Below are 27,265 nucleotides of genomic sequence, written 5' to 3' on the forward strand. Positions count from 1 at the left end.
ACAGGAGCCCACTAGTTTCCCCAGTCTCCAGAGAATGCATCTAGCCCCTAAAGGAGAAGCCTGACCTGCAATCACCAGCTTTCTAAGTATGCAGATGATCCCCTTTTAGTTAAAAGATTGGGAAATGTGTGATTTTTGCCTGCTCCCTTTACACTTGGCCCAGGGAGGGTAGCCACAGCAAGTGTTTATATGCCAGTAACAACTACTCCTTTGTTTGCTACATTTTATGGGACACAAGTCTCACTGTTCAGAACTAGGTGTTTTGGGAGACTGTCCCTCAGATGGGAGTCTTAAAAGATGGGGCACCAGATGTGCAGTCCAAACCCTTCACTCCACAGGGAGAAGCTAGGAGTTGGTTGTTTTTTTCTCATTATCTGGTCTTGTGCCAGGGTGGGGTTTATTTTAAGTGTGTGTCTCAGCCTTTCACACCCATTTCGATGTGGCTATTTTCATTCCGCCAATGTGCAAGTCACTTAGCTAGCTTTTGGATTTTTTTCGGCAGTAATTGCTTTGTATGTAACTGTACACTGTGTGTCCATGGAAAGAAGAAAGTTCAAGAGGCTCCTATGTTGGCATCTTAGTCAACCCTCACCTGGTAGCTTGTTAAAAATACCAATGCCTGGGCCTCAATCCCAGAGATTCTCATTTAATTGACCTGGGACAGGGCTCTGGCAATGCTAATCATATGGCTGCCCCATATGATTCTAATGTGCCAAAAGGTTTAAGGCCCACTCTCTGGATGCTACTGTAGCTCCTCCTCAACTGTTTTGATTCAAACATTCCTGAATGCCTAATCTCCAGTGGGGACTTCCCATCAAGCCAAAGGAAGTAAAATCACTAGTGGGATCCATGTTATTCCTGAGAGTCCACTTAACAGTGGGAATGAAATGTTACCATGTATGCTATGCATTCTGAGAACATGATCTTAAGATTCTTTTCCCTATCAGTTGCTAGACAACTCAAATAGCATATTGAGCATCTTCAAAAGCTACCTCTCACCTCAGATCAACCCTGAAGCTTGTCAATATCAGAATTATCAGCCCCTGGGACAAAGAACTCTTGTGGGCAGTAATCTCAACAATCCTGGAGAATTTCAAGAATTGGCCCAAGAATGTTAAGTACCAGTAGATTTTAAGTCCTATAAACTTTAACTAGATGAATACAATTCCCAATGATTCAAACTTCTCAAATATAACATGAACTAATTATTTTATTGCTAAATGAGGCAAACAAATGCCTCACACCTGGCAGACACAAACATTTTAAAACCTTATAAACACTGAAATTGTTCATAAATAAAAGCAGGTGTTGGTAAAATTTTAAATTTTTCTTTGGATAACAGGATTAGCATACATTTCAGGGCCAGATGACTATTTCCTCCAACAATTATAAATTAAACTGTAACTACTGGCATTGCTATACTAATTCCTTTAAGACAGTAAGTTTCAAAAACATTTCATTAAATCTGTCTTAATTACACTCAAACTGGGACAGATGATCACCTGTCAGTCCTAGAAGTACTGTAAAAAAAAAAAAAAAAGGATCCATTCTAGTCACAAAATAAAATACTTCATAAAAATCTAATTCTCCAGAACACCTTCTTTTACTGTTAGATTTCTTTTTCTTTGAATGAATAAATATATATTGAGCACCAACTCTGTGCCAGGCATCATACTAGATGCTGTTTAGAATATCAATTAGTGAGTCAGACAGACTGAGTTTAATTCTAAGCTCTGCTAGTTGTGACATGGATCAAGCTATTCAATTTCTTTTAACCTCATGTTCCGCATCTGCAAAATGAGGACTGACTTAAAAGGTTGTGAATATTCTAAGATATTATATGCAATGTACCTGGCTATAATAATAACTGGCACTAGATTCTCACAATTCTGGAACTAGATGGTACTACATGTTTGCAAATGTGTGAGCAATGGTACTACGAGGTTGTGAACTGCATATTTTCTCCTTTGAGATGTATTCTCCTGCACAATTTTTATTTCCATTTTATATTCTTCTAATGTATTTTCTGTTCTTCTTGTGTATGTTCTAAGAAATGGGGGGAACTGTATTACTACAAAGTCAAAAGCTATTTAGCTCTGGTGTTTGGCAGTATGAAGAATCAGAACACTGAAGAGAACAATGCAAGGTAGACACCTATACTTTAACAAAACATGAGTATGTTGTATTATCCTTTTGAATGGCAAATCTTTTTATTCAGGTGGGCCCTTTTTAAACTTGCTCACTCCCTACACTGCATTCCTTGCTTTCAAAAGAGGAAATATGGGGGCACCTGGGTGGCTCAGTCAGTTAAGCGTCTGATTCTTGATTTTGGCTCAGGTCATGATCTCGGGGTCCTGGGGTCGAGCCCCACATTGGGCTCCACACTCAGCAGGGAGTCTGCTTGAGGATTCTGTCTCTCCCTCTCCCCCTGCTTAGGCGCACTCTAAAACAAATCTTTAAAAAAAAAAAAAAAAAAGGAAATATATGTCTCATTAGAGATACACTAGAAAACTGTGTGGAGTAACTCAGACCAGAAAGGCATACTTTTCATTGGTGTTCCTAGGCGTGCATGGCTCAGCAGCAAACTAAACATATATCACTTTATTGTGATATCTTAAAGCACACATTTAAAAGAATTGAAAACTGAGTTCTTCAAAAATACTAAAGAACCTGTCCCTTGGATTTTTGGTTTGTTAACATTCTTTGGAGCAGTACTCTTAAAGTATTAACCAATTCTTCCCAATTCATGGTCCTTATTTCTATTTTTATACTCTTGTGGCTCCTGAGGTAAAGTATTTCCTCCATCAGCAAAGCAAGTTACAGGCAAAACTTCTTTAAGAACCCTGCCATAACAGCTTATGCTCAATCCTTCCTGGGATTTCTTAACATGTAAATGCACCAGCCAAACCCAGAAATGCAGGTTGATCTATCACCACTAAACAAGTAGACATAAACAAAATCTGGTATGCAACCTAAGGCAAACATTGCTTTTCACCAAGTCCTCCCAACAATGCAGATCTGCCCAATGCTGAAGTCATTAATGTAGCTCACTGCTGGTAATTTATTCTTTATATCTTTCAAGTTACTGGTTATTTAAAAAATAAACTCCAGTAAAGCTAGCATATGGCTACACACTTGTTTTCCATTTAGTCGCACTTACCAAGCATCTTCCATGCACCAGGTACCTAATATATGCCAGGGATAAGATAACCATCCCCGTGCCCTTGGAGATTATGATAGTAGTGGGCTGCCTGGGTTTGCTGCTGAACAGGATGGAGATATTAGTCAAGATTTTTTATTACAACCGTTGAAAAAGGAATCTACTGGCAAGATCACAGGGTAGCCACAGAATCAATGATAGGCTAAAGAATAACATCCAGTAACTGGTACCATAGGGAAGGTTATGCAGCAGAAATATCACCTTCAATCCCCACATGATGGCTTCAATTAAGATATAAGAGCCAGGGAAAATTTTGGAGCATAACAGTTTAAACCAGAGGCTTAAGTAAGTGGCACCAGAAGGTAGAGATTTTTACATTCAGAACGTAAGAATACATTCTTAAGAAAAGGTCACTTCCTTAAAAAGAAATTCATCAACAGACACAAATGATTCAAATCAACATGAGGCTAATTGATATTCAATATAAAGACATGCAGGGCAAAATTTCTGAGTTACCTTTTCAATGTTGTTACATATAAATAAAAGACTGTTGATTTTTGGAAAATTCTTCCTACAGACTTTGAAATTGGGTTCTCTTTTTTGATACCAATTCTCCCCCTTACCAACACTTAATTCAGCAGGCTACAGAGTTAATTTTTACAAGGCAGCAGTCTTCATTATTAGAATTTACACTATAAATCTTTGTAATTAGAGTCTGATGTCTTTTTTCAATCTCCATTTAAAGTGTAAGCTAAGGGACAAGGGGAAAAATAAGTTCCCTTATATAAATTAGCCCTTAAAATTATGGGTGACAATTCACTGTTTAAACTACTAGCTGACAGGGCGCCTGGGTGGCTCAGACGGTTAAGCGTCTGCCTTCGGCTCAGGTCATGAGCCCAGGGTCCTGGGATCGAGTCCCGCATCGGGCTCCCTGCTCCTTGGGAGCCTGCTTCTCCCTCTGCCTCTCTCGCTCTCTCTCTCTCTGTGTCTCTCATGAATAAATAAGTAAAATCTTGAAAAAAAAATAAAAATAAAAAACTACTAGCTGACAAAGGGGAAATGTATGGCCCCTCCCAATCTTCATAACAAAGAATGGGGAGTAAGATGCTCTTAATAAGTGAATTTTCTAAGTGACATTAAAAGCTAAAACTAACACTTTAAACCCTATGCAACCCTGTCTGCAGTGCACTTAGTCTACAATTCAATTTAGCCATATCTATCCCCAAACACTACTACCCTCCACCTTTGTCCCGAGGCAAAGCCCATTGCTGTGAGTGAGTTTTGTGTGGTCACACAGCCAATCCTAACAGCTAACATTTTAACTTCAGCCACTATGGTAGTGGCCTTGATATGATTATTTTCATGTGTTACCTAATTAGATTCTCATAAACAATCCTAAGGTTAGTCATATTATCATTTCCATTTTTCCAATGACGAAATCAAGGCACAGTCAAGCTGAGAAAACTCAAGTAACTTACAGTCCTCTCTCACAGCCATCAGCGGGACTTGTGAAGACCGGATCTAAGGCTCTGCATAAATTCCTTCTAGACACAGGCACTTGGAGGAATACAAATTGCTACCCTCTCCATCTTCTGTGTGATAAAGAGGCAAGTTACCTAAAAATTTTGGCATCTATAAAAAGAGTGCTACTTCACAGGATGTTAGGAAATGGGCCAGTCCTTATGGAACTTCTTTCTACAAGATAAAATCTTTCAAGGTTTTCTATTTTTAAGAAATGAGATTTAGTAAGTTTTCTTTAAGTATACTCTATACCCAAGGTGGGGCAGAACTCACAACCCCAGCATCATGAGTTGCATGCTGTATTGACTTAACCAGCCAAGTGCCTCTTAATGTTTTTTTCTGCTACCCTACAGGGTTTTGTAAGGCAAATGTGTAAGGAACTTCTTTTCTATGACTTCCAGTGCTTTATTACCCTAGAGCAACTAGAGAATATAAAAGTTCTGTGTAACAAGTGCCTGGAAAATTTTATGCTTTTGTGTTACACTAACTGCCCAGCAGAGGTCTCAATCAGACAAATAGAAACAATACCATTGTACCATGCCACTTCTCAGGCAACATTTTAAAGGGACAAGTCAGTGATCCAACCAAGTTTAGAGAGCTGCAGGGGTAACACTGTGGCATCTGCATCCATATAGTTTATGATGCTATCTGGGGGGGGGGGGGTCTCAAAATACTATGAATTCCTGACATTTACGAAAACTCTCCAGATGTCAAACCTGAGATGCAATGTCAGTTCTTCCTTTTAGCTCAATTTCCCAAATTGATGGTCTCAAGGCAATAGCTTGCTAACTAACAAGGTAGGAAATCTGCTAACAGTAGGTAATCTTAAACATGTCTCTATTAAAGCAAAATTAAATCTATGGAGTGAAAACTTCAAGTAATTTAACAAATGTCTTTGGTTTCGTGTATCATTTCTCCTAATTGTTTTATCAATAAAGTTATTTACAAATGAGTTATATTTTACAAATAAGAACACAAAGGCAAAAGCCACACTGGAATTCAGGTCTTCCAACACCTGGTCCAGTGATCAGTCACTTTTTCACTAATACTGAAATAAAAATTTAGTCATTTCTTTATAATTTTATAACCCTAAGATTATAATTTATTCTAAGTTCTGTCCTCAAAAAACATAAAAAAACTGAGTTACTTCTGATCCTTAAAGTTGCAAATAATGTAGAAATATAAAAACATTAAACATTCAGTACATATTTTTAATTAAAAATGTATCTCCTGCTTCAGTAGTATGTGGGAGGGGGTTATTTTCTTCCCACTAATTAATACTTTTTTTAGTAACTTTTAAACAAAAAACTTGTAGTTACTTACTTTAGAAAAAAGGATCTTATGTGCAAATTTGTGATGCTAAAACCATAAATTCTATTTTCGAAAAACAATTAGGAGCTTTATAAAAGAAAACCACACAACCTATCTTAAAAGGCACTGCGATTCCTTTGCTTCTAAATCATTGCTATGCTGGAAAAATATATCTGGTTCTATCAATCAGGAATCTCAGAATTAAGTATTCTCCAAAGTAGAAAGTATATGATAGTGCCATTTCAGGAGCACACTATTCAGCTCTCACCCCCAACATTAGGAGCTGCCTATCAAAACAGCGCAGGTGAAAACAGTCCAACATAATTAGGTTTCAATATGTGAGGCCAATATGTTCTTCTAAGATGCTAAGAAACCAAAACAAATTAAAAGATTACTTGCAGCTAATTATCATACAGGTTTAGTTCCTTGTTGTAAGCCCCCTTTCTATAATATTAATACAGGGAATATTTTACCGCAAAGAAAATTTATTTTACATATTGCTAGCCATGAATTTTTGTTGTTAGTTCACACATAAATCTACCTAGCGCCACTATCCAAATGGCAGGACCAGTTTATTTCCACACTTCAGTCTGTATTTACAAAGAGAATTTGCACGACTTACATAAATGTAAACTCTCAGTGAAGGTTTAACGATGGAGATGCAATCTAACATCCATAAATATGGATAATGTTTTACAGACAGCAATGTAGGAGAGATGCATTTTTAATTACCTTTCATTTGAGTGACCTTACTTAAGATATAAATTGATAATTCAGTTCTTAGTCTCCTAAAGAGATTTTCAAATACACTTATAAAGTTAGTGAGATTTTTAAGAAATATCTTCCATGTCCACATCCTGTTGTAATTTCTGCACCATTTTTTCTTCCAGCTGCTTTCCTTTGCCTTAAGAAAAAAAAAAAAAAAAAACTATCAATGTGACCTTGCCAAACCCATATCAACGCTTTATAAAGGATCTTAGATGTTCTAAAATAACCATTTCTAAGAAATTTAAGAATAGTAACTAAACTTACACAGGTCTTACAATATGCCATGCATAAAGTAAGCATTCCATACACATTTGTTCACTTCACCCTCCTAACAACCTGCATTTTAAATATGAGAGACCGGAGACCCAGAAAAGATGAAATTGTACCAAATCACTAAGTAAGCCCAGTAAGTCAAAGAGCTAGAATTGGAACCCTGGCCCTCTGGATTACCTCCCCTCAGAGGGTTACCTAAAAAGTAAAATAATGGTTCATTCCTGTTTTTTGGGGGTCAGTTCATTACCGCCTATACATGAAATTATGAAATAATCCAGGATTTTGCCTATTTTTGTTTTAATAAAATTTGGTACAAAAATTAACCTATTTAAGACTTTTACATAAATCTATTCAACGTGCAGTTTCAGAATTTGACCTTTATTCAAGTTTAGGCATGGAATCATTCAGGAATCAACTCTTCAACTAAATCTCACCAAAATTTCTCTCCCTTCAGGTAATCTGCATAAGTAAATTATGTAACAGATGGTGTCCGGTGCCAGCTGAGTAGGAAACTGGTTTTCCAGCACCTCACAAAAGAAACTATGCACACAAACAACTGCCCAAATGGGTGACTACAGGCAAGTTACATAAACACACAAAAAAGGTTTTAATACAAAACAGCAGTTCTCAAACTTGAGTATCAAAATCAGTATCAGAACCCAGAGAGCTACTAAGTAACCAAAGCTCAGACTCAATAGGCCCGGGCCTCTGTATTTATACTAAATTCCCCAAGTAATTCCCATTCCAACCAAAGTTAGGAAACCACTCCTACAAAACACTGTTCTTAATAAAAACAAGTATGAAGCAAAATCTATGAAATTATTACTCGAATCTTTATGACTAGCTTATGGAATATGATTTTATGAAGGGGGAAAAGAAACACCATATGCAATAAAATTGGAACTGGGAAATACACTGTATAAATCGTATTTTTAAAAACCAAGTCATATCATAAATGAGGTATTTACATAAAAAAAACCCATAAAAAGTTGACTGATATGCATTTACATAGACAACAACAATGTAGATTTTTCAGCTCTCTACTGAAAGAGAACTCCTGTGTAATGTACTTACCTGCAAGAGGGGCCTGGATAAGATGAATGTTTTGCTTGACTTCTTTGATGTCCTGAACTTTCTGTAATTCTTTATTTTTCTTTAATCTAGGATAAAACATATCAAAGCCAAATTTTCAGTTACTTTAACTTCTTTAAAAGACATTAATTCATAATTTATAAAAATAAATTTTATTAGCCATATAGATGAGCAATGAGAACTCAAAATTATTTTCTAGTTCCTAATAAGCTTAACAAAACAGGATTTCTACACTACCAACTTACTCATTGATTGTATCCCTAACTTAGTTGGGAATAATGTGGAGATTAATATATATTTGCTGAATGAAGAAATGTGATTGAAGGAAAGAAATCTCAGACATCAATGTCTATTATACAAATATAGTGTAAATCTCTAATTGCTAAAGTGCCTAGATGTTTTTCTCCTCAAACGGAGAATACACTGTTACCTAATTTTTTTAAGTCAGTAATTGTAAGAACACAAAACATATAAGACATTCATTTTAGACAAACATGCTAACAGTCTTTCCCAAACATTTAGGCTCCCTTTCTGTAACACTTCATTTTTTTTAAAGCCAGAAAGCTGTTTGCACATGCTTTTCTATGACACACTTAAGTAGTGATGAGATCAAAAATAAGTAACTCTACTTTAAAGAAATAACCAATTCTAGGGGCCCCTGGGTGGTTCAGTCATTGGGCATTTGCCTTCAGCTCAGGTCATGATCCCAGGGTGCTGGGATCGAGCCCTGCATCAGGCTCCCTGCTCACCGGGAAGCCTGCTTCTCCCTCTCCCACTCCCCCTGCTTGTGTTCCCTCTCTCATTGTCTCTTATCAAATAGAGAAAATCTTAAAAAAAAAAAAAAAAAAAAAGAACGAATTCTAGGCTGGGGCCACGGAAGTACAAGATGAGGCCAGATCTTGTTAGCCATAAAGCAAGAAAGCATCCCAAAAAAGATGAAGTTGTCAAAACAACATGGAAGCCTGCCTGAAGGAACTCCCACTGGCCAATGTGAGGCACTTAGAACATCAAAATAATGATCAATAATTGAATACACACAGATATATGAATAATTAATAAAGGAATACATTCTGAAATTGGAAAAGGGAAAAGTTCTTTTATATGGGAAAGTCAACTAATAAGTGTAAAAGAAATTATCGAATTAGAAAAATCACCATTTGGCAACAATATAGTAACAGATTCAGACAAGACTCTACTGGATGTTAACATCAGTAGGCACCAGTTTGAGAAATAAGGGACTCTTTGTACAGAGTGTCAAAGTATTTCCCCTAAGATAAGATATGATTAAAAAGGAGGGAAAAACTTTCCAATGGAGAAAACTAACAGATACCCTTTAACCAACTGATCAGTCACTCGGGACAACATGTGCCTCCTAATATGTATGTCCTTCTTATGTATCATTTCTATGATATTCTGGCCAAAATACCTAACCTGAATCTAATCATGAGGAAACATTAGACAAACACAAACTGAGGAACATTCTATAAAATAACTGACCTGTACTCTTCAAAAATGTCAATGTCATATAAAACAAAGATGAGAAAGTGTCCAGATTAAAATAGCTTGAGGAGATATAACCACTAAATGCAATGCAAGATCCAGGATTTTCTGTTGCTATAAAGAAAATGCCTGGAACTGGTGAAATCTAAGGTCTGTAGGTTATGTAATAGTATTGTTCAATGTTAATTTCCTGATTCTGGTAACTATACTATAGTTATATAAGAGCATGCTCTTATTTTTAGAATATATACGCTGAAAAATACTCAGGAAAAGGGCATCATGTCTTCAACTTACTATAGAGATAAGGATACAGTAAAGAATACACAAAAGTTCTTTATACTATTCTTAATTCCTTTAATTTTCTGAGGTTATGTGAAAACAGAAAGTGGAAAAAAAAATCTCTGGATCTCTACCAGTAATTATTTTTCCAAGAGTTACTTCATACATATATTCATTCATACCTGTTCATTATAAATTTAGCTTGGCGCTTCTGTTTGATCTCTTCAACTCTCTTCATTGCATCAACTACAAAAAAAATTCATAAGAGTTAGCAAATTTTTGCACATCCAAGCAAGAGCTTTAGCGATCACTCCCCTTTATTCTCATTTAGAAATGGATTAAATGAAAAACTCATTGCAAAAACAATCCCTACTAAAACAGCTGAAGAAGGCAAATACTCTTGGCTGACATCACTGTTTATCTTTCGCAAATATATCTCTATTTTTATTTGACAAAAGCCCTTACTGCTACTAAATTTTCTTTCTACTTTAAACCAGCCCAATGCTTTTCAAACTTTACAGAGAATCGGGACTAATGGCAACTTATCCCTTCTTAGTTTGTCCTCTCCATTAATAAAAGCACCATTCTGGCCATAAATACTCTTTCTTCAAGTGTCTGGGATATGATCTGCACATGATGAATATTGGTAGATTGAACCAATCATTTTAACATGTTCCCAACCACTAAAATCCAACTGTTCTGGGAAATGTGTAGAGAAGCTGAATCCAAATACACTCTAGAATCTATACCAGCACTAAAGACAAACCACATATATAATTTTTTTTTAAAGATGTTATTTATTTATTTGAGAGAGAGAGAGAATGAGAGATAGAAAGCACGAGAGGGAAGAGGGTCAGAGGGAGAAGCAGACTCCCTGCTGAGCAGGAAGCCCGATGCGGGACTCGATCCCGGGACTCGAGGATCATGACCTGAGCCGAAGGCAGTCGCTTAACCAACTGAGCCACCCAGGCGCCCCCACATATATAATTTTAAGTTTTCTGGCAGCCACAGTAAAAAATAAGGAACAGGTCAAAATCTAATAATAGATTTTGTCTAACCCAATATATCCAAAATACTGTCATTTCAACATAATATAAAAATTAACTGAGGTTATCTTATTCTTGTTTTCATATGAAGTCCTCAAAAATCATGTACTTTACATTTACTGCAAATCTGGATTCAGACTAACCACATTTTAAGAGCTCAGCAGCCCCTGTGGGGGTTGTGTGGGCACACACTCCCAATCTAACTTCTTACATTCTATGGCTCTGAAGAAGAGCGGGATATTCACATAATCTTAAAATATCTCCCCACAATATACTTACTAATTACAAAGGATAAAATACTAACTGTACAGTGAAGAAACCTACCACCTTAATCAATGATCAAAGTTAACATGGCCAGTAATACGACCCCAATGGATAGCACATGCCTCCGGGCAGGACACAATGATAAGAACTCAGCATCACATCTACAGTACTCCTACCAAATGTACAATACCCAAATCTAATCTTGAGGCAGCATCAGATAAAAGCTAATTAAGGGATTTTATACCAGGGTGCCTGGGTGGCTCAGTTGGTTAAGCGACTGCCTTCGGCTCAGGTCATGATCCTGGAGTCCGGGGATCGAGTCCCGCATCGGGCTCCCTGCTCAGCAGGGAGTCTACTTCTCCCTCTGACCCTCTCCCCTCTCATGCTCTCTATCTCATTCTCTCTCTCAAATAAATAAATAAAATCTTAAAAAAAAAAAAGGGATTTTATACCAAATGCTTGAAACATACTCTTCAAAACTATCAATGTTATGAAATATAAAAACTCGCAAACTATTAAAATTTCAAAGAGACAGGGAATGTACTATTTTTTTTTTTTTAAGATTTTATTTATTTGACAGAGACACAGCAAGAGAGGGAACACAAGCAGGGGGAGTGGGAGAGGGAGAAGCAGGTTTCCCGCCGAGCTGGGAGCCCGACACTGGGCTCGATCCCAGCACCCTGGGATCACGACCCAAGCTGAAGGCAAACGCCCAACGACTGAACCACCCAGGTGCCCCAGGGCATGTACTATTCTTACACAGGTCTGAGATTAGATGATAATACTATATCAATGTTAATTTCTTGACTTTAATAACTGCACTATGGGGCACCTGGGTGGCTCAGATGGTTAAGCATCTGCCTTCCGCTCAGGTCATGATCCCAAGGTCCTGGGATCGAGTCCCGCATCAGGCTCCTTGCTCAGCAGGGAGTCTGCTTCTCCCTCTCCCTCTGCCTCTCCCCCTGCTTGTTCTCTGTCTCTCTCACAAATGAATAAATAAAATCTTTAAAAAATAAAAATAAAAAAATAAAAATAAATAACTGCACTATGGTTATGTAGGAGAATGTTCTATTTTTTTTTTAGTTCTGTTAAACTACTTAGGGATAAAAGCATTATGTATTGCCAGGTGCCCCTTATGTATATAACTTAAAGTTCAGAAAATTATAGAAGGTCAGAAAGGGAGAGAGAAAATGGGTAAATTCAGTAAAATGTTATTTGAGGAATCTGGATGAAGGAATTCTGCAACTTTTCTGTTCAGTTTAAAATTAAGTCAAAAACATTTAAGTATAGGATGCCTGGGTAAGCTCAGTCAGTTAAGTGTCTGCCTTTGGCTCAGGTCATGATCTCAGGGTTCTGGGATCAAGCCCCACATCGGGCTCCCTGCTCACTGGGGAGTCTGCTTCTCCCTCTCCCTCTGCCCTTCCTCGCCCCCTGCTCATGCTCACTCACTTTCTAATAAATAAAATCTTAAAAATAAGTTAATAAAACAACAAAAACCCAACACATTTAAGTGTAATCTGGGGTCCAGCAACATTGGCATCATCTGAGAGCTTGTTAGAAATGCAGAATCTTAGGCTCCACCCAGACATGCTATATCAAAATCTGCATTTTAACAAGACTCCCCAGGAGGCCCCCTGGGAGACACTGGTATTACTATGATGTTTGTATGATAATCTAAGAGAAAGTCAACTCTAAATCTACACATGCTAAATATGCTAAATATATGTTTTTCTTTCTTTGCCTTTCAACAAAAATTGATAAGACCAAGCTCTAGTATTCAAAAGTATTTCTATACCTTAAAGTTACTCAGCAGGGAAATAAACAAAGAAGTGGCAGGTAAATCCTTTCCGAACAGTAAGACACTATATTTCCAATAATTCCAGATGACTGAAAAATTTTAAATGCAAGAAGCACCTGATATTAAAAAACTGATCTGAAATACAGAGACATGAGGGATAAAATACAAACTATTCTTCCCAGTATTCTTGTTTTTGAAGTTCTCCTACTGTTGACATCAGCATCTTAACAAAGGTTGCTCAGTCCACGTCTTCACATGATTCAAAAATGTAAGCAATGAATATAAAACTATTGTCAACAGATTAGCTTACAGACCTCTGATACTGAAATAGGGGTTGTGGGAAATCAAATCTGAAGCAGCTATCAGATAGTAACAAAAAAGAAAACAAAGGCCAAAATTAAATAAAATTCAATGGGATATAGGAATGCTTTAGGACCTTCTAATAATGTCCTTGACAAGTCTGCCTTTTAGAATCATAAGAATTCTTATCAAAAATGTGTGGTGATAGATGTTAACTAGACTTACTGTGATCATTTCACAATATATGCAAAATCAAATCATTATGTTGTACATCTTAAACAAATGTTATGTCAATTATACCTCAATTAAAAAAAAGAATCCTATTAATCTCTTCAGAAATCATTTGAGTTTGAATCAGTGTTATTTCCTTACCAAATAAACCTGGTAAAATCAATTTTTCAGAAATTAACTCTTCCTCTAACTACAAAACAGAAGGAAAGACTTTAAAAAAACAAAACACAAAAAGGCAAAATACTTAAGGCCATGTGGAAAATGCAATTCCAAAACTGGACTCTGATTTCTCCACATGGTCTAGGAAGATAAAAAGCTTTAGAGGGTAACAAATACTACCACAAAGACCCTAATTTTTCAATTCCTCCCCTGAAGTGCTATGACTGGGCAAAAGGTGATGAAAAGGATGACCTGCCTATGATCCATTCAAATCTGATAAAGTTGGGGCACCTGGGTGGCTCAGTCGGTTAAGTGTATGCCTTCAGCTCAGGTCATGATTCCAGGATTTTGGGACTGAGCCCTGCATTGAGAAAAGGGGAGGTGGTGAGGGGGCCTGCGCAGCAGGGAGCCTGCTTTGCTCTTTCCCATTCCCCTCCCCCAGCTCTGTCAAATAAATAAAATCTTAAAAAAAAAACCAAAACTGATAGACTCTGAGCCCTGGGGACTGCTAATTAACAAACCAACTATATCACCTCTACACCCAAGCCTAGAAATGGCTAAAGAGTGCATAAGACAGCTGTAGGGAGAAGAAAAGTCAAGGCCAAGGGCCTCAAACACACACATAGGGGCATCTACAAGCTAGCTTAAGGAATTTAGTTTTACTACATATGGGATTTTTTTTTTCTCATTAGTCTCTGCCTACTTCAGATAAATGAAAAAAGACAAGGACTAGTTATCCTTGCTTTTAACTTCAGTAGCCTATAGCTTGATTTATACCTAAGTCATGCACTTAGAAGTTCTCTTAGGAAATATAATTATCACCTTAAGTGCTGTACTTTTTAATTTTACAGAAGCATTACATTTCATAAGGTATACAGAATATAACGTTTATATCCCTAAACCAAATTATTTAAAGTATGTTAGGTTTTGTGTATATTTTAACTATGCCACACTCACCACAAAAACGAATTCTCCACCTCTATTCTTCTCAGATTTTTAGATCTTTTTATATCCCTGTATAGACACTCCAAATAATATCAAATCTAATAATTACAATTTTTTTAAAGATTTTATTTATTTTAGAGAGGAGTGACCAGGGGGAGGAGCAGAAGGAGGAGAGAATCTCCAGCAGACTCCACACTGAGTGCAGAGCCCAACGTGGGGCTCGATCCCATGACCCTGAGATCATGACCTGAGCTGAAACCAAGAGTTGGACGCTTAACTAACTGAGCCACCTAGGAACCCCTACATTACTTTTATAATGGCTATATGAGCCAATACTGAAAAAAATTGGGGGCAGCTTATCATAAAAGATGTAACTACAACAGAACCATTAAAATGAAAATTAAGAATAAAAGCTAACCAATGAAAAGAATATTCATATTTAAACATTAAATTCAAAGTAATATCCCCAATCTCTCCTGAAAATTCCTGATAATTCTTTGTGACTTACTAGTTTTATTCCATAACTCTCGCTGGTATTTGACAGGTTCATTTCTACGTTTTTCAAATTCAAATGAATTATCCTGTAAGAAAGGGGAAAATATGGTTTTAAGAGAGATACAAAAGAAACATTTCTTAAAAACTTATCCCCCTTGTCATAAGAGTTGTGTTTCAAACCACAGACATATATTAAGATTTCCCCAGGGTGACCCTAGCAAATGCCAAAGTTTTCATACTACTTCTCCTTTACACACCAGGTACATAAGACAGCCCTACTGAAATATCAATCTATATACAAGTAATTTTTAAGAAAAGAGGAGGAGGGTATCAGCCCCATTCTTCAGAGGGTCATACAACAATCATGGAGATTTCAAACAAACTGAAGAGGCTTCCCTAATTTCCCATTCCTAGATGAGACTCACAGGCAGAAAACTTTCTATTAGGCTGAACCATATGAATTACCACTTTTCATAGATCAAAAAGAGTCAAACATTGTGCACTTCATATTGTTCAACCTATATACCTATCATGTTTATATATTTCAATATTTATATACCTCTATTATAGCATAAAGGTGTACAACTACACATCTTCAAATAAATGTGGTGCTGCTTTGATGACAAATTTTCTCCCAGAAATTTTTCTGGTCCCCTCTAAATGTAGTTGGTATTTTGACAGTTAGTAAATCCTATTTACCTTAAAACATGTGAAACAATTTTAGAAATGCTACAGGTTTCTTAGAAAAACTACAGTTCTATTTCTTAGTTTTCAAATCTGAGATAGGCAAATGGAACAGCACTAACTCTGTATTTACCTATTTCATTATATACACATGACCTGTTAAATCACAATAACCTCAGCAATGACAAGGTAACTGGTCACCAGCAAATGACTGTGACTGGCATCCTTTCTTCACTCATGCAGTTGTCACTTGAGTTTGAAGTGCTGTTTATTCTTGTCCATACTGGAAATTATTTTTGTGACAATAATTGTGATCTGGGGGGCGCCTGGGTGGCTCAGACGGTTAAGCGTCTGCCTTTGGCTCAGGTCATGATCTCAGGGTCCTGGAATCGAGCCCCGCATCGGGCTCCCTGCTTGGCGGGGAGCCTGCTTCTCCCTCTCCCTCTACTGTTCCCCCTGCTTGTGCTCTCTCGCTCTCTCTGTCAAATAAATAAATAAAATTTAAAAAAAAAATGTGATTTGGCTTTGCATCTTGTCAAAATATATTCTTCCCATTTGCTGAAAATGAAGCCAGGAAGGGGCTTCATAGCAACCGCTTAGAAACTGCCCTTAAAGGAGTAGAGAGGTGGGAAAGAGGAAGTCGTGGAGGGAAGGAACAGTTTAATGATCTTCCTCCTTCAAAGGCAGCTTGTGCAGCAGCTTTCACGTCCTCCTTTATAGGGGTCAAATGTGGACAAGTTTCACCAGGCCCTCCTACCAACTCAGTTAACAACAACCTGACGATGGACACTCATGCATGAAATTCCCTCACCCCTGACTTCCCACTATTCCTCCTTCAATCAACACACTTCTCTGCTCTCAAAGTCCTGTAAGGAAACCCAGAAACTAACAAATGAGTCTACAACAAATCTCATCAGAGCCTTCAATGGTATTCAGGAATCCTTTAATGTCTTAGCTTCCTCTCAAAATCCTTGAGTAGTAATTTCTAACTTCACCCCGATCCATTTAAATGATTTTCCCTTTTGTCTGCAGGAGCTAAAAAATGGTTTTTTGAGAATAAGGAAAATCACTTCCATAAATTGAATTAGGAATTTATTTCCTTTACAGAATTCTACAGATTTATGGTTTTTAGGATCATGTGAGAAAATTATTACAATAGCCAAATACAAATAAATCACTCACCAATCTTATCACAGAAAGTCTTGTTGTAGTTAAATTACATTTAATACCTAATAATAACCCTCCCACACAAAAGTTAAAACTAACTATACTCACCACTGTAAGCTCTTTACCAGCTGCTTTACGGAATGCTTTAGTCCACCTGACCTTGCGAGGATTCCGCTTCTTTTTAAAGTTTTTATGACATTTGGATTTACAGAATCTGAACACCTACAAGAAAAGTTGAAACACTGGAGTCAACATTAAGAATGTTTCTATCCTAGGATTTTATGCATGCCAGACAAAATATAATGCAAAGTCTGAGAAATGACAATGGTTCTCACTAACAATTCCTTGTACTTACAACACCATTTAGAAATATGTGAGACATGTAAGATTAAATGTAAACTGAATTATTTTTGACTATTACTTAACTATTTTGACTATTATTTAACCAAATATCATCACAACTAATGGCTGAAGGGCCCCAAATATATGGTTAAAAACTATCATTTTTATATATTAACAATAAAACCTATAATCATCTTGAATAAAAACAATGGTTTCAAGGAAAGTCATTTATTTAAATCCCTTCCTAAACAATAATTCTCAGATTTCACTTGCTATACACCTCAATGGGGGTGAAAGTTTCAAACACCTATTCTGAAACTCGTTTGGTTCTATCCTTTTTGTTAAAAGCACAAAATAATTTCAAAAAGCAACTAACATTGGGTATAGATTTGTGTTCTAAAGTATTTATTCATAGGTCTACTAGGAAAATTCTTCAATACTTTAATTCTTTACACCTTTATCCCAGAAGATATGACCCTTTATCAGTGCTAACTTATGGTTTAATGATGCTTCGATGTGCCCCTGAAATGGCTTACTGGGACTCATTAGAAGTCTAAAATACATATTTTATTACTTTGTAATGTCTTAGAACACACTGCAATTTGTTCATGTAGAGGAAATCTGAAGAGAAAAAGTACTACTTTGGAGTACATGGATCTTGACAAAGAATCTTAAGTTGAATTATCATACCTAGAAGATGTGACCCATTAAAAAAAGGTCAAAATGAGGTATAAACATTTCAAATTGTGTATACAGATCACAAACCTGTGTGTATGTATCACAAGCCAAAATACTGGGACCCTGGGATCATGACCTGAGCCGAAGGCAGACGCTTAACGTCTGAGCCACCCAGGCGCCCTATATTTTATGTTTCTGTACGTATCTTTTTATATACAGACTTACATGTGTATTTATAGCCTTACTCCAAGCCTCTATCACGATATACAATCCACTCACTTCCTTAGACTGCTTCGCTGAGCCTCTACTCAACCGTTCACTTTTACTTCCACCTAGAATGTACTCTCCTCACTTTTTTACGCAACATTCAAGATCCAGAATAAATGACATCTCCTTTCTGAGCCTTTTCATGTATGACCCTCCCCAACTCACCTGCGCCCGCCTTCGTAATACGTAACTACTACTAAGCCATAGGCAACATTTCGGTCAACGTCTACACGTCACGGGCATTCCCAAGTCTTACTCATCTCTATGGACACAGATCTTAGCAATGATGCTTGACTGGGCATACATTCAACAAAATTTACTGAATTCAAAAACTTCACTCACGGACAAGAGTGACCAAACAGCCCGAACACACCCCTAGATTCCATTCTGCGCTGGCTCAAATAACTGGGGAACCTCACCGCCTCCAGCCTTGTCGAAGGCTGGGATGGTGACCAGCTCGGTTTGGGACGCCCACAAGGAGAAATTCCCCAGGTCCAGGACAAGGCCAGAGCTCCTCGTAAAATCACCCTCTCGTGAGGGCAGCGCGGAAAACCCGAGCCAAACGCCCCAGACGCAGGAGGAGCCTGCGCCTAGCTGGCGCGGCCTCACGCTCGCGGGAGCGTCGCAGAGCGCGCGCTGGTTCTGGGCGCCTCACCTTGCAATCGTTGCGGACAAACATCATGCCGTGGCCGGGGTAAATAGGGCCCGAACAGAAATAACACTTCTCAATACGCATGTTGAAACCGCGTGGGTTCCCGCTGACCAGACGCCGATCTTAAGTGGAAGTGACGTAGCTCCGTCACAGGAAGTGACTCTCTTCAATACCCGACCCGGAAAAAGCGAGCGTCCTTCGCCCCTGAGGGCCTTGGAATGAGGTCCGAACGTTTCGGCGCCTCCCAGCGGCCCCGGGAGCAAAAGCGCTGCCGTTTGGCGCAGGCGCAGAGCTGCAAAATCGGCCTCACTACCTTCGCTCTTCTGAAGTGAAACGTGGCGCTGCTCTCCCTTCTGAACTCGCTCTCACAGCGCCTAGTTTTCGTCTCTACCATACCCTGTAACGTCATATCTTATATGGTTTGTGCTTTGTTCCCGGCCGACTCTCCACACACTGGGATGCCTCTAGGAACTCCTTTTCCCACTGCCTGCCCCTATACCCGCCCCTGATTGGCGTCCCCAGCGTAGCAGGATGGCAGTATTGAGAACCTACTTCGGACTTAGGACCTAAGCATATGATTCTGTGAGGCTGAGACTTTTTAATTAATATACATGTGGTGAGAAACACATTTTCGTAGGAAACAAAGATTCCCTCCTCAGATCTCGAGACCTCCTTCCCGGTGGCAATCGGTTCCTTTTATTACCCGTCAAAGATTTTCTGTGCATACGCAAACATGTTTATTTCTGTGTGCTTGCGTCTCCCTCTTCTTTTTAACACGAATGAGCATCCTATCCGCCCTTTTGTGCATCTCACTGTTACCTGTCCCTTATTGGAATAAGAGCTCCGTGAAGATAGGGATTTTTGTCTTTTTGTTTATAGCTACAGCTCCAATACCTAGAATACTTACTAGCACATAAATATTTTATTATCAGTGAATATTTAACATTCTCTCTCTCTTTTTTAAGATATATTTATTTGAGAGAGAGAGAGAGAGAGCACACATGTGAGCGTGGTGAGGGGCAGAGGGAATCCTCCAGCAGACACCCTGCTGAGTGTGGAGCCCCTCACCAGGCTCAATCCCAGGACCCTAAGATCAGGACCTGAGCCCAAATCGAGAGTGGGCAGCTTAACCCATTGAGCCACACAGGGGCCCCTAACATTCTTTTTCGTAATTTTGTATGTATATGCGATTATATGAAGGTGTCATTTTAATTGGTCGCTTATGGATGGACATTTGTTTCCCATTTTTTGTTATAATAAGCATCCTTATATTCCTGGTAGGATAGTCCACCTTGTGTGAATGGAGGTGTCGATTCTTGGATTCCCCACGAAAGATTTACCTGAGGATCTGCACTCCAGTAAAGACAGAAGGAAAATAGCAGAAAGCAATTTATTAGGGACAGTATACTCTCAAGGTGGGAGAGTAGGCTGGCCCAGAGGTGGCAACTGCCCTAAGACTATAGGGGTTCTTTTTATAGGAGCGGGGGTCTTCTTCATAGAGGGGCGGTCTCTAATGGAGGCTGCTTCCAGTCATTTGGGGGACTCCTCTCACGGGTTGGGAGGGGGAGTTTTTGACCCTACAAGGTTTGTACCAAACTGTCATGGCAGCCTTTGCCCATGGGGCGGGGCTAAAAAGTGCAATGCAAATATATTATAATGAGTGTAGGGGTTACCCTGGGGCAGAGGTGGAAGAGAAGAGCCAGTGCTGCACCTGTGGCTCTTGGTCTGTTAACCCCAGGGTCTTGGAAGCCACAAAGTCAGGGTGTTGTGCCCCAGACTTCTAATATGTAACCTATTTATCACCTTCCCTTGCCTCTAGCTCACATCTAAATGCCTACTCTATCACTTAACTGATACACTTTTTTTTTTCCAAAAGGGAGTTTATCTACATAGAAAAAGGCTAGGTCAGAGGATATGATAGGTACCCTTTTAAAATCTGGAAGATAATATTGAATACTCTCTAAAAGGTTTTACCAATTAACACTCAACAACAACCAATAAGATACTGATTTCACTACATCCTTGTCAAAAATAATCTTTACCAGTCTGAGGTTAAAATTTATATCATTATTATTTTAACTTGCATTTATTTATGAATGAGGTTAAGAATCTTTCCAAATGTTCGAAATCTATTTTGTTTGGTGAATTGCCTGTTTATGTCCTTTACAGTTTTCTACCACGTTAATTCTTAACATCACTTGATGTATTAAGTTAGTGCTTTGCTGCCATTTAGATATTGTTTCCCAATTTATTGATATTTTAAACTTTGCTTATAGTATTTTTCCATCCAGAAATGTTTTCTTTGTATATATCCAAACTTATCCAGTCTTTTTTTGTTTGTTTGTTTTGTTTTGGATTTTTCTCCATTATTTTTACAGTATTTTTCACATTTGAATTTTCAGCCAATCTGGAATTAAGTATAAATGACATAGGATTCCAGTTTTGTTTTGTTTTTTTCTAATAACATATGTTGAGTAAGGTATTTCCCTAAATCAAAATGTCACTTCCTTATGGGTTTACCTCTGGATTCTCTATTTATGTGCCAGTTCTAAAATGTTTAAATTGTTACAATTTTTTAAATAACTGGGTTTACCTGCAGCCCTCCTCTCACTTTCTTGGCCTTCTTATGCATTGTTTCTCTGGCTATTCTTTAAAGTTTATTTTTTCAGTTTTAGAATCAGTTTGTCTAATTAGAATCTACAAATACATATAATTTTTCCTTTTATCTGATAACTATATTTACTTTTCTTCTCTAATAATTTGAGTAGTAATTCCAGAGCAATGTTAACCACAAAGGCACATACCAGAAATGTTAGTAATAAACATTTGCCCAATACTTCATTGTCAGCCAAGAGACTGAAAATTATCTTATCTTTGTTTAATCCTCTCCCTCTCTTATTCCCAACAATTATAGAAGAGTCTCGCCAGTCCTCCCAAGCTATTTACACAATTCCTTCCCAACTCCGTTTTATCCTGCTACTTAAATAAGAAATTTCCTGCCCTTCTTACTTACATGATCACCCAGCATCCCCCTCTTAACTTCAGTGTCAGAGGCCACATCCCTTATCTGGGCTCTTAATCCCATACCCTAAAGTTTCATTGGAGGCTTTGTTCCTTTCAGCCTATGAGCATATTCAGTGCTTCACTTTAGGTTGAATGGATGAGTAGCCAGTCTTCAAACCTTTTTTCTTTCCAATTATTACAACAGAATACATGAGAGAAGAAAGACATGTATTCCACATCCAATAAATTGAGCTGAAATCTTCGAAATACTATTTTTCACTTATCCTGCTTGAGACTTATGATTCCTGAATCTGAAAGTATGTGTTTTATCATTACTAAAAAATCCTCAGCTCTTTTCATATAGTGCTTCTATTTTCTCTAATTTCTTCTTCTAGAATTCCTACTGGACATAAATTGAAGCTTTTATCTTTCCTCTGTATCTCTTACTTGCTCTTTATCTCTGCTGAAGTCTATGTAATTTCCTCCAGCCTGGCTTCTAGTTCACTCCAACTGTGTCAAGCTTGCCATTTAACTTTTGACCATTAAGTTTTGAATATCAGTGACTGTATTTCTCATGTATGAAGTCTTTTTTCATTGAAACCAATCTTTTTTTTTTAAAGATTTTATTTATTTATTCATGAGAGACAGAGGGAGAGAGAGAGGGACAGAGAGAGAGAGAGAGAAGCAGAGGGAGAAGCAGGCTCCCAAGGAGCAGGGAGCCCGATGCGGGACTCGATCCCCATGACCTGAGCCGAAGGCAGACGCTTAACCATCTGAGCCATCCAGGCGCCCTGTAACCAATCTTTTATCTTTAATAATGTCTTCTTTTTCCAGATGTTTCAACTCCTCTTACGTTTGTAATTTTCTTAAACATTTTTACTTTATGGTCCCCATCTGATATTATTTGAAGTCCTTACATGTAAAATACTGCTGCTTTGGGTTTACTGACCCTTGCTCATGATTGAGGCTGAGAGAGTAGGGAAGGAATGGGTTGTCATTTTTTAATTTTGAGTTCATCCTTAGTAGATTGTTTTCTGGAAGAGTCCTGTAAAGTATGGGTGAAGATGTTCTCTCTGAAAAGATTTTGCTTTGCTTCTACTAAGTAGTCCAGAGGTATTACCAACCACAAATCACTTTTTTAATGTTAACTTCTTGGCTTAGCCATTCGCAGACAAAAAAAAATAGGTACTATAAATTTGAACCCTAAACCTGTGTAAAAGGTTATACATTTCTCAGGAGAGACTAAGACATAGAGTGGGCCCTGGATTTTTGTCTGTTTAGGGGTGAGGGCTTCTCCATTCCAGGGCCCTACCTCTGCCATATCCAAGACTTTCTCTCCCAATGGCATGTAGTCACTAAAACCAAGCATCTTGATTATTAATACTGGTGAAATGAAACCAAAAGCAAACCACACTCAGTATCAGGTTGTTGAAATTTCTCTCTTTTGCTGCCATTGCTGTTGCCCTTGTTACTGTTTTGTGGGGTGAAAGGGGTGGTCACAGGATATTTCCCTTACTTTATTGAGAGATCAACACTACATTTAAAAAATACATTATATTTTATTCAGCATTATCTAAATGTTTTATAGTGGAAGAATTTTCCAGTTATAGTCACCAATATTGCCAAAAATAGACAACCTGGAAATACCATAAATTTCCAGTTTATAAAAATGTCAATCAAAACATTCCCTTTGAACACTTTTTAGATTGTTAGCAATCTTGACATCAACTTTAAGATACAGAATGTACTTCTCAGATTTCCTAATTTCTCACATAAACGATAAACATATGTGAGCCTGTCTAAACATTTCTGAAGCTGTTTTTATTTTCAAATTCTACTCCTCTTTGAACATTAACAGACTCCTATTTGAAAACCCGTTCATTTGACCCTGCTGCCACTTAAGGCCTTTGTGCAGTTCACCAATAACCTACTGTGTAGTGGCCCTTTTCTGTGTAGTGGCAACACAATTTTGAAGAAAGCTGCCTGAGTCCCATTTGTCATGGAGCTTATATATATATTTTTTAAGATTTATTTATCTGAGAGAGAGAGAGAGAGAGAGAGCACAGCTGGGAGGGGCAGAAGGAGAGGTAGAATCTCAAGCAGACTCCATGCTGAGCAGAATCCCCAGAATACCTCAGAATACCCCAGAATACCTCAGAAGGAGAGGTATAATGAAATCATATTCACACACAAACTTGGCAGACGAGACCACTTTTTAATTATAAGCTTACTTGGCACAAAGTTCACTGAGGATACACTTTACTTTTACACAGTCTTATAAATAGAAAAATACACTGATGCACAAAAATGATACTTTGATACCAAATTCAAACAAAGGATTTTCAAAGACAATACAGGTTATTTATTTCAATAGTTAAGGATGGTTCTTGCATGTGCACTATATCATGTATATGTTTGTGTATTATGCTTAAAGCCAATGGGATATGTAGCTAATTGCTTGTTTGGTTCTTGAAAAAAGTGAAACATATAAATATTGTCTTCTTTTTAACTACATAATAGACCATATAAAATGCTGCCTGATACGTAGCTATAAAATTATGATTTGCTAAACTGAAGTCTATGGCAACTTTAGAAGGCACTGTTTGTGATTAGGACCCTGCCCTTGTAATGTCTGGATCTTTTCCTTACTGGAATACACAATCCAAATGCACAGGACTCAATGACTTTCTTAGTATTAACAAGAAGTCTTCATTTCAAGGATAGAAATATATAAGATCTCATTACTCACAGCTAAGTTTTTTAAGGGAGTAGTAGGAAGGAAGCACCAAAGAAATAGGATGGAGCACTGGGTGTTATATGCAAACAGTGAATCATGGAACACTACATCAAAAACTAAGATGTACGTATGGTGATTAACATAATAAAAATTAAAAAAAAAAACAGCTATTTGAAAATTACCATGTAAAAGTAATTACTTCCATCATGGCTGTATTTTTCTAATTACAGTTCTTCCAATCATTTGCCACCACAAAATACATTTATTTTTATTCTTTGTTTAAATTACAATGAATGGTAATTCTTCCTAAATAACCATTAAGTTCTTTGGAAATTTTAATCTAATTTACTTAAACCACTTTCTTTAATAAATAAGAATTTTCCCCTATGACCTTTATAAACACCTGCCATTAAGCATATTTTAAAGTTGATTGATATAAAGACACTTAGACAATGCAGAGGAATCCATGACCTTGGCAAGACCCAGAGAGTACAATAAATGCCTGTGATCTAAATAAAAAATATAGGCTATTTAAGGCTTCATTTTTCTTATATTGAGTTATAGTATTAATGTAACTGCTTAAATACAGCTTTCTTCTACCAAATAGCAAACATTTTATGCAATTAAAATCTAATTCCTTTAATTCCACCAATGTAAAAATAAAACAAGTTGCAAATATCAATAATATAAAGCATGATGGTGAAGACAAAAGATTAGTAGTTCACAAGCTAATTAAAACTGCAGTCTGAGGATGCCAGACCAACATTATAAATATGAAAGAAAAAAGAAGCTAAATGCTTACTTATCACAAATAACTTCAGCATAAGCACCAGCTATGTTCAAATGTGGCCAGCATGTAGGCCAAGTATAAACACACAGATCACAATGAAATACAGCCATAAAAATCTAATTCACTGATCCTTCAATCAGCCCTTCAGAGCAGTAGGAATATAGCAGGGAGCTAGAGGCCCCACTTCAGTTGCTCACACTACATTAAGATACCCCTAACCTCACCCCCAACCCCTTTCCTACCAACAAGAACCTCAGTGAGTATACAATTGGTCAATCCACTTTATCCAGAGTCTACAGATATAAGCATAATTTATGCTATATTCATTTTAAAGAGATTGTTTATATAAATTAATACTCAAGGACGTTGAACTGATGTTTGTGTATATTCTTATTTAACATTCAAGTGGTTTAGATGGCATTTTACAAGGTCACCCACAGTACAAGTGGGTTTTTTAATTTGGATTAAAGACTGATGGGTAGTTTTATAATTGTATCTAAGATTTTGAGTGTTAGACTCTGGACTGATGTATGTTAAGGCAGGTGATGGTATCTTTAGTCATTCTACATAATAAATGCACTCTTCTGTAGCTACAAAATCCTCAATTCTGAACCATCTCCTGCCATGGGTTAAGGTCTTATAAGGCACTTTTGGCTATGTGAAATATTTCTCATAACTCTCGGGCTGAATCTTAAATATTTAAAAGCTGCAGCAAATGAATTTTAAAACTGGAGAGGTCTAAGTGGGACGGTAGAAGCAGTTTGTACATAATGCCTGCTCATCTCTCTCTGTGCCACATATATCACCCATAGAAAAGATCACAGACACGGACCACTTGAGTTATTGTGTAGCTCACTGGACTCTTCAACAGCCACAGATCCCCTTCTCCTTTTCTTCATTCAAGTGATCTGTGGAGGTGTGACCATTGGATCGGACCACTCCTTCAGGAATCCAGGATTTGTCTACACACCGTTCCATTCGCTTCATTATCAGGTCCAGGAGCATCTCGATTGCTTCGCTTATGTTTGTCCCATTGGCAGCGCTAGTTTCAAAGTAGGGGATTCTGCAAGATGGAGACAACTCAGGCAACAACATAAGAAGGAAAAAGACCGTGACCTTTCCCCATGATAATGCAACTTCAAAAATGAGTATAGATATATAAGACAATAAAAACACTTTACCACAGGGGCTCCTAGGTGGCTAAGTCGGTTAAGCATCTGCCTTCAGCTCAGGTGGTGATCCCAGGGTCCTGAGATAGAGCCCTGCGTTGGGCTCCCTGCTTGCCAAGGAGCCTACTTCCCTCCCTCCCTCTGCTCCTCCTCCTGCTTGTTCTCTCTCGCGTGCTCTCTCTCGCTCTCTCTCATGAATAACTAACATCTTAAAAAAAAAAAACACACTACTACAACAGGGTACGTTAAAAAGTAAAAAAGACAATAAAATAATTGACACTGACTTCCTAATAGAAAAAAAACCTCTGGAAATTTTCATTCCCATTTCACAGATGATTAAACTGAGGCTCAGGAAGATGAAGTAATTTGCCCAATTTCATAAAGATAGAAAGTAGCAGGGCTAGGCTTTGAATCCACACCTGCTTGATTCCAGCAGAATCTTAACCACAAATTCTACTGGCTCCAAACTAATCTACTTTGTATGAGGATTTCCAAAACAAATCCTTTTTGGCTTGCTGCACTTGGGGTGGGACTGACATTAGAGAGGAATGCAAGTTCACTGGCTGTGTTTGTCACTTGTCAACTCCAGGCAGTATTCTTGGACCATAAACTTGAAGACATTCTGAAATCTACA

The 27,265-nt window shown here is 37.7% G+C and overlaps 2 protein-coding genes across 2 annotated transcripts in view; both read right to left on the reverse strand.

The window, feature by feature from the left end:
- Positions 1-5,878: 5,878 nt before the first annotated feature.
- RSL24D1 (ribosomal L24 domain containing 1) lies at positions 5,879-19,090 on the reverse strand. The gene is made up of 6 exons (XM_027571530.1): positions 18,936-19,090; positions 17,102-17,215; positions 15,156-15,228; positions 10,087-10,150; positions 8,108-8,193; positions 5,879-6,896 (listed from the first exon to the last, which is right to left on the reverse strand). The coding sequence occupies exons 1-6, from the start codon at positions 19,014-19,016 to the stop codon at positions 6,823-6,825; spliced, it is 492 nt and encodes a 163-aa protein (XP_027427331.1). The 5' UTR covers positions 19,017-19,090; the 3' UTR covers positions 5,879-6,822.
- Positions 19,091-24,136: 5,046 nt separating this feature from the next.
- The window catches only part of RAB27A (RAB27A, member RAS oncogene family), a 79,439-nt gene continuing 76,310 nt past the window's right edge, over positions 24,137-27,265 (reverse strand). The window contains exon 7 of the mRNA XM_027571035.1: positions 24,137-26,525. Coding sequence (XP_027426836.1) covers positions 26,327-26,525 — 199 coding nt within the window. The 3' untranslated portion in view covers positions 24,137-26,326. The remainder of the gene's footprint in view (positions 26,526-27,265) is intronic.

The sequence above is a fragment of the Zalophus californianus genome, chromosome 6 (genome assembly GCF_009762305.2).
Source record: "Zalophus californianus isolate mZalCal1 chromosome 6, mZalCal1.pri.v2, whole genome shotgun sequence".
Classification (NCBI taxonomy): Eukaryota; Metazoa; Chordata; class Mammalia; order Carnivora; family Otariidae; genus Zalophus; species Zalophus californianus.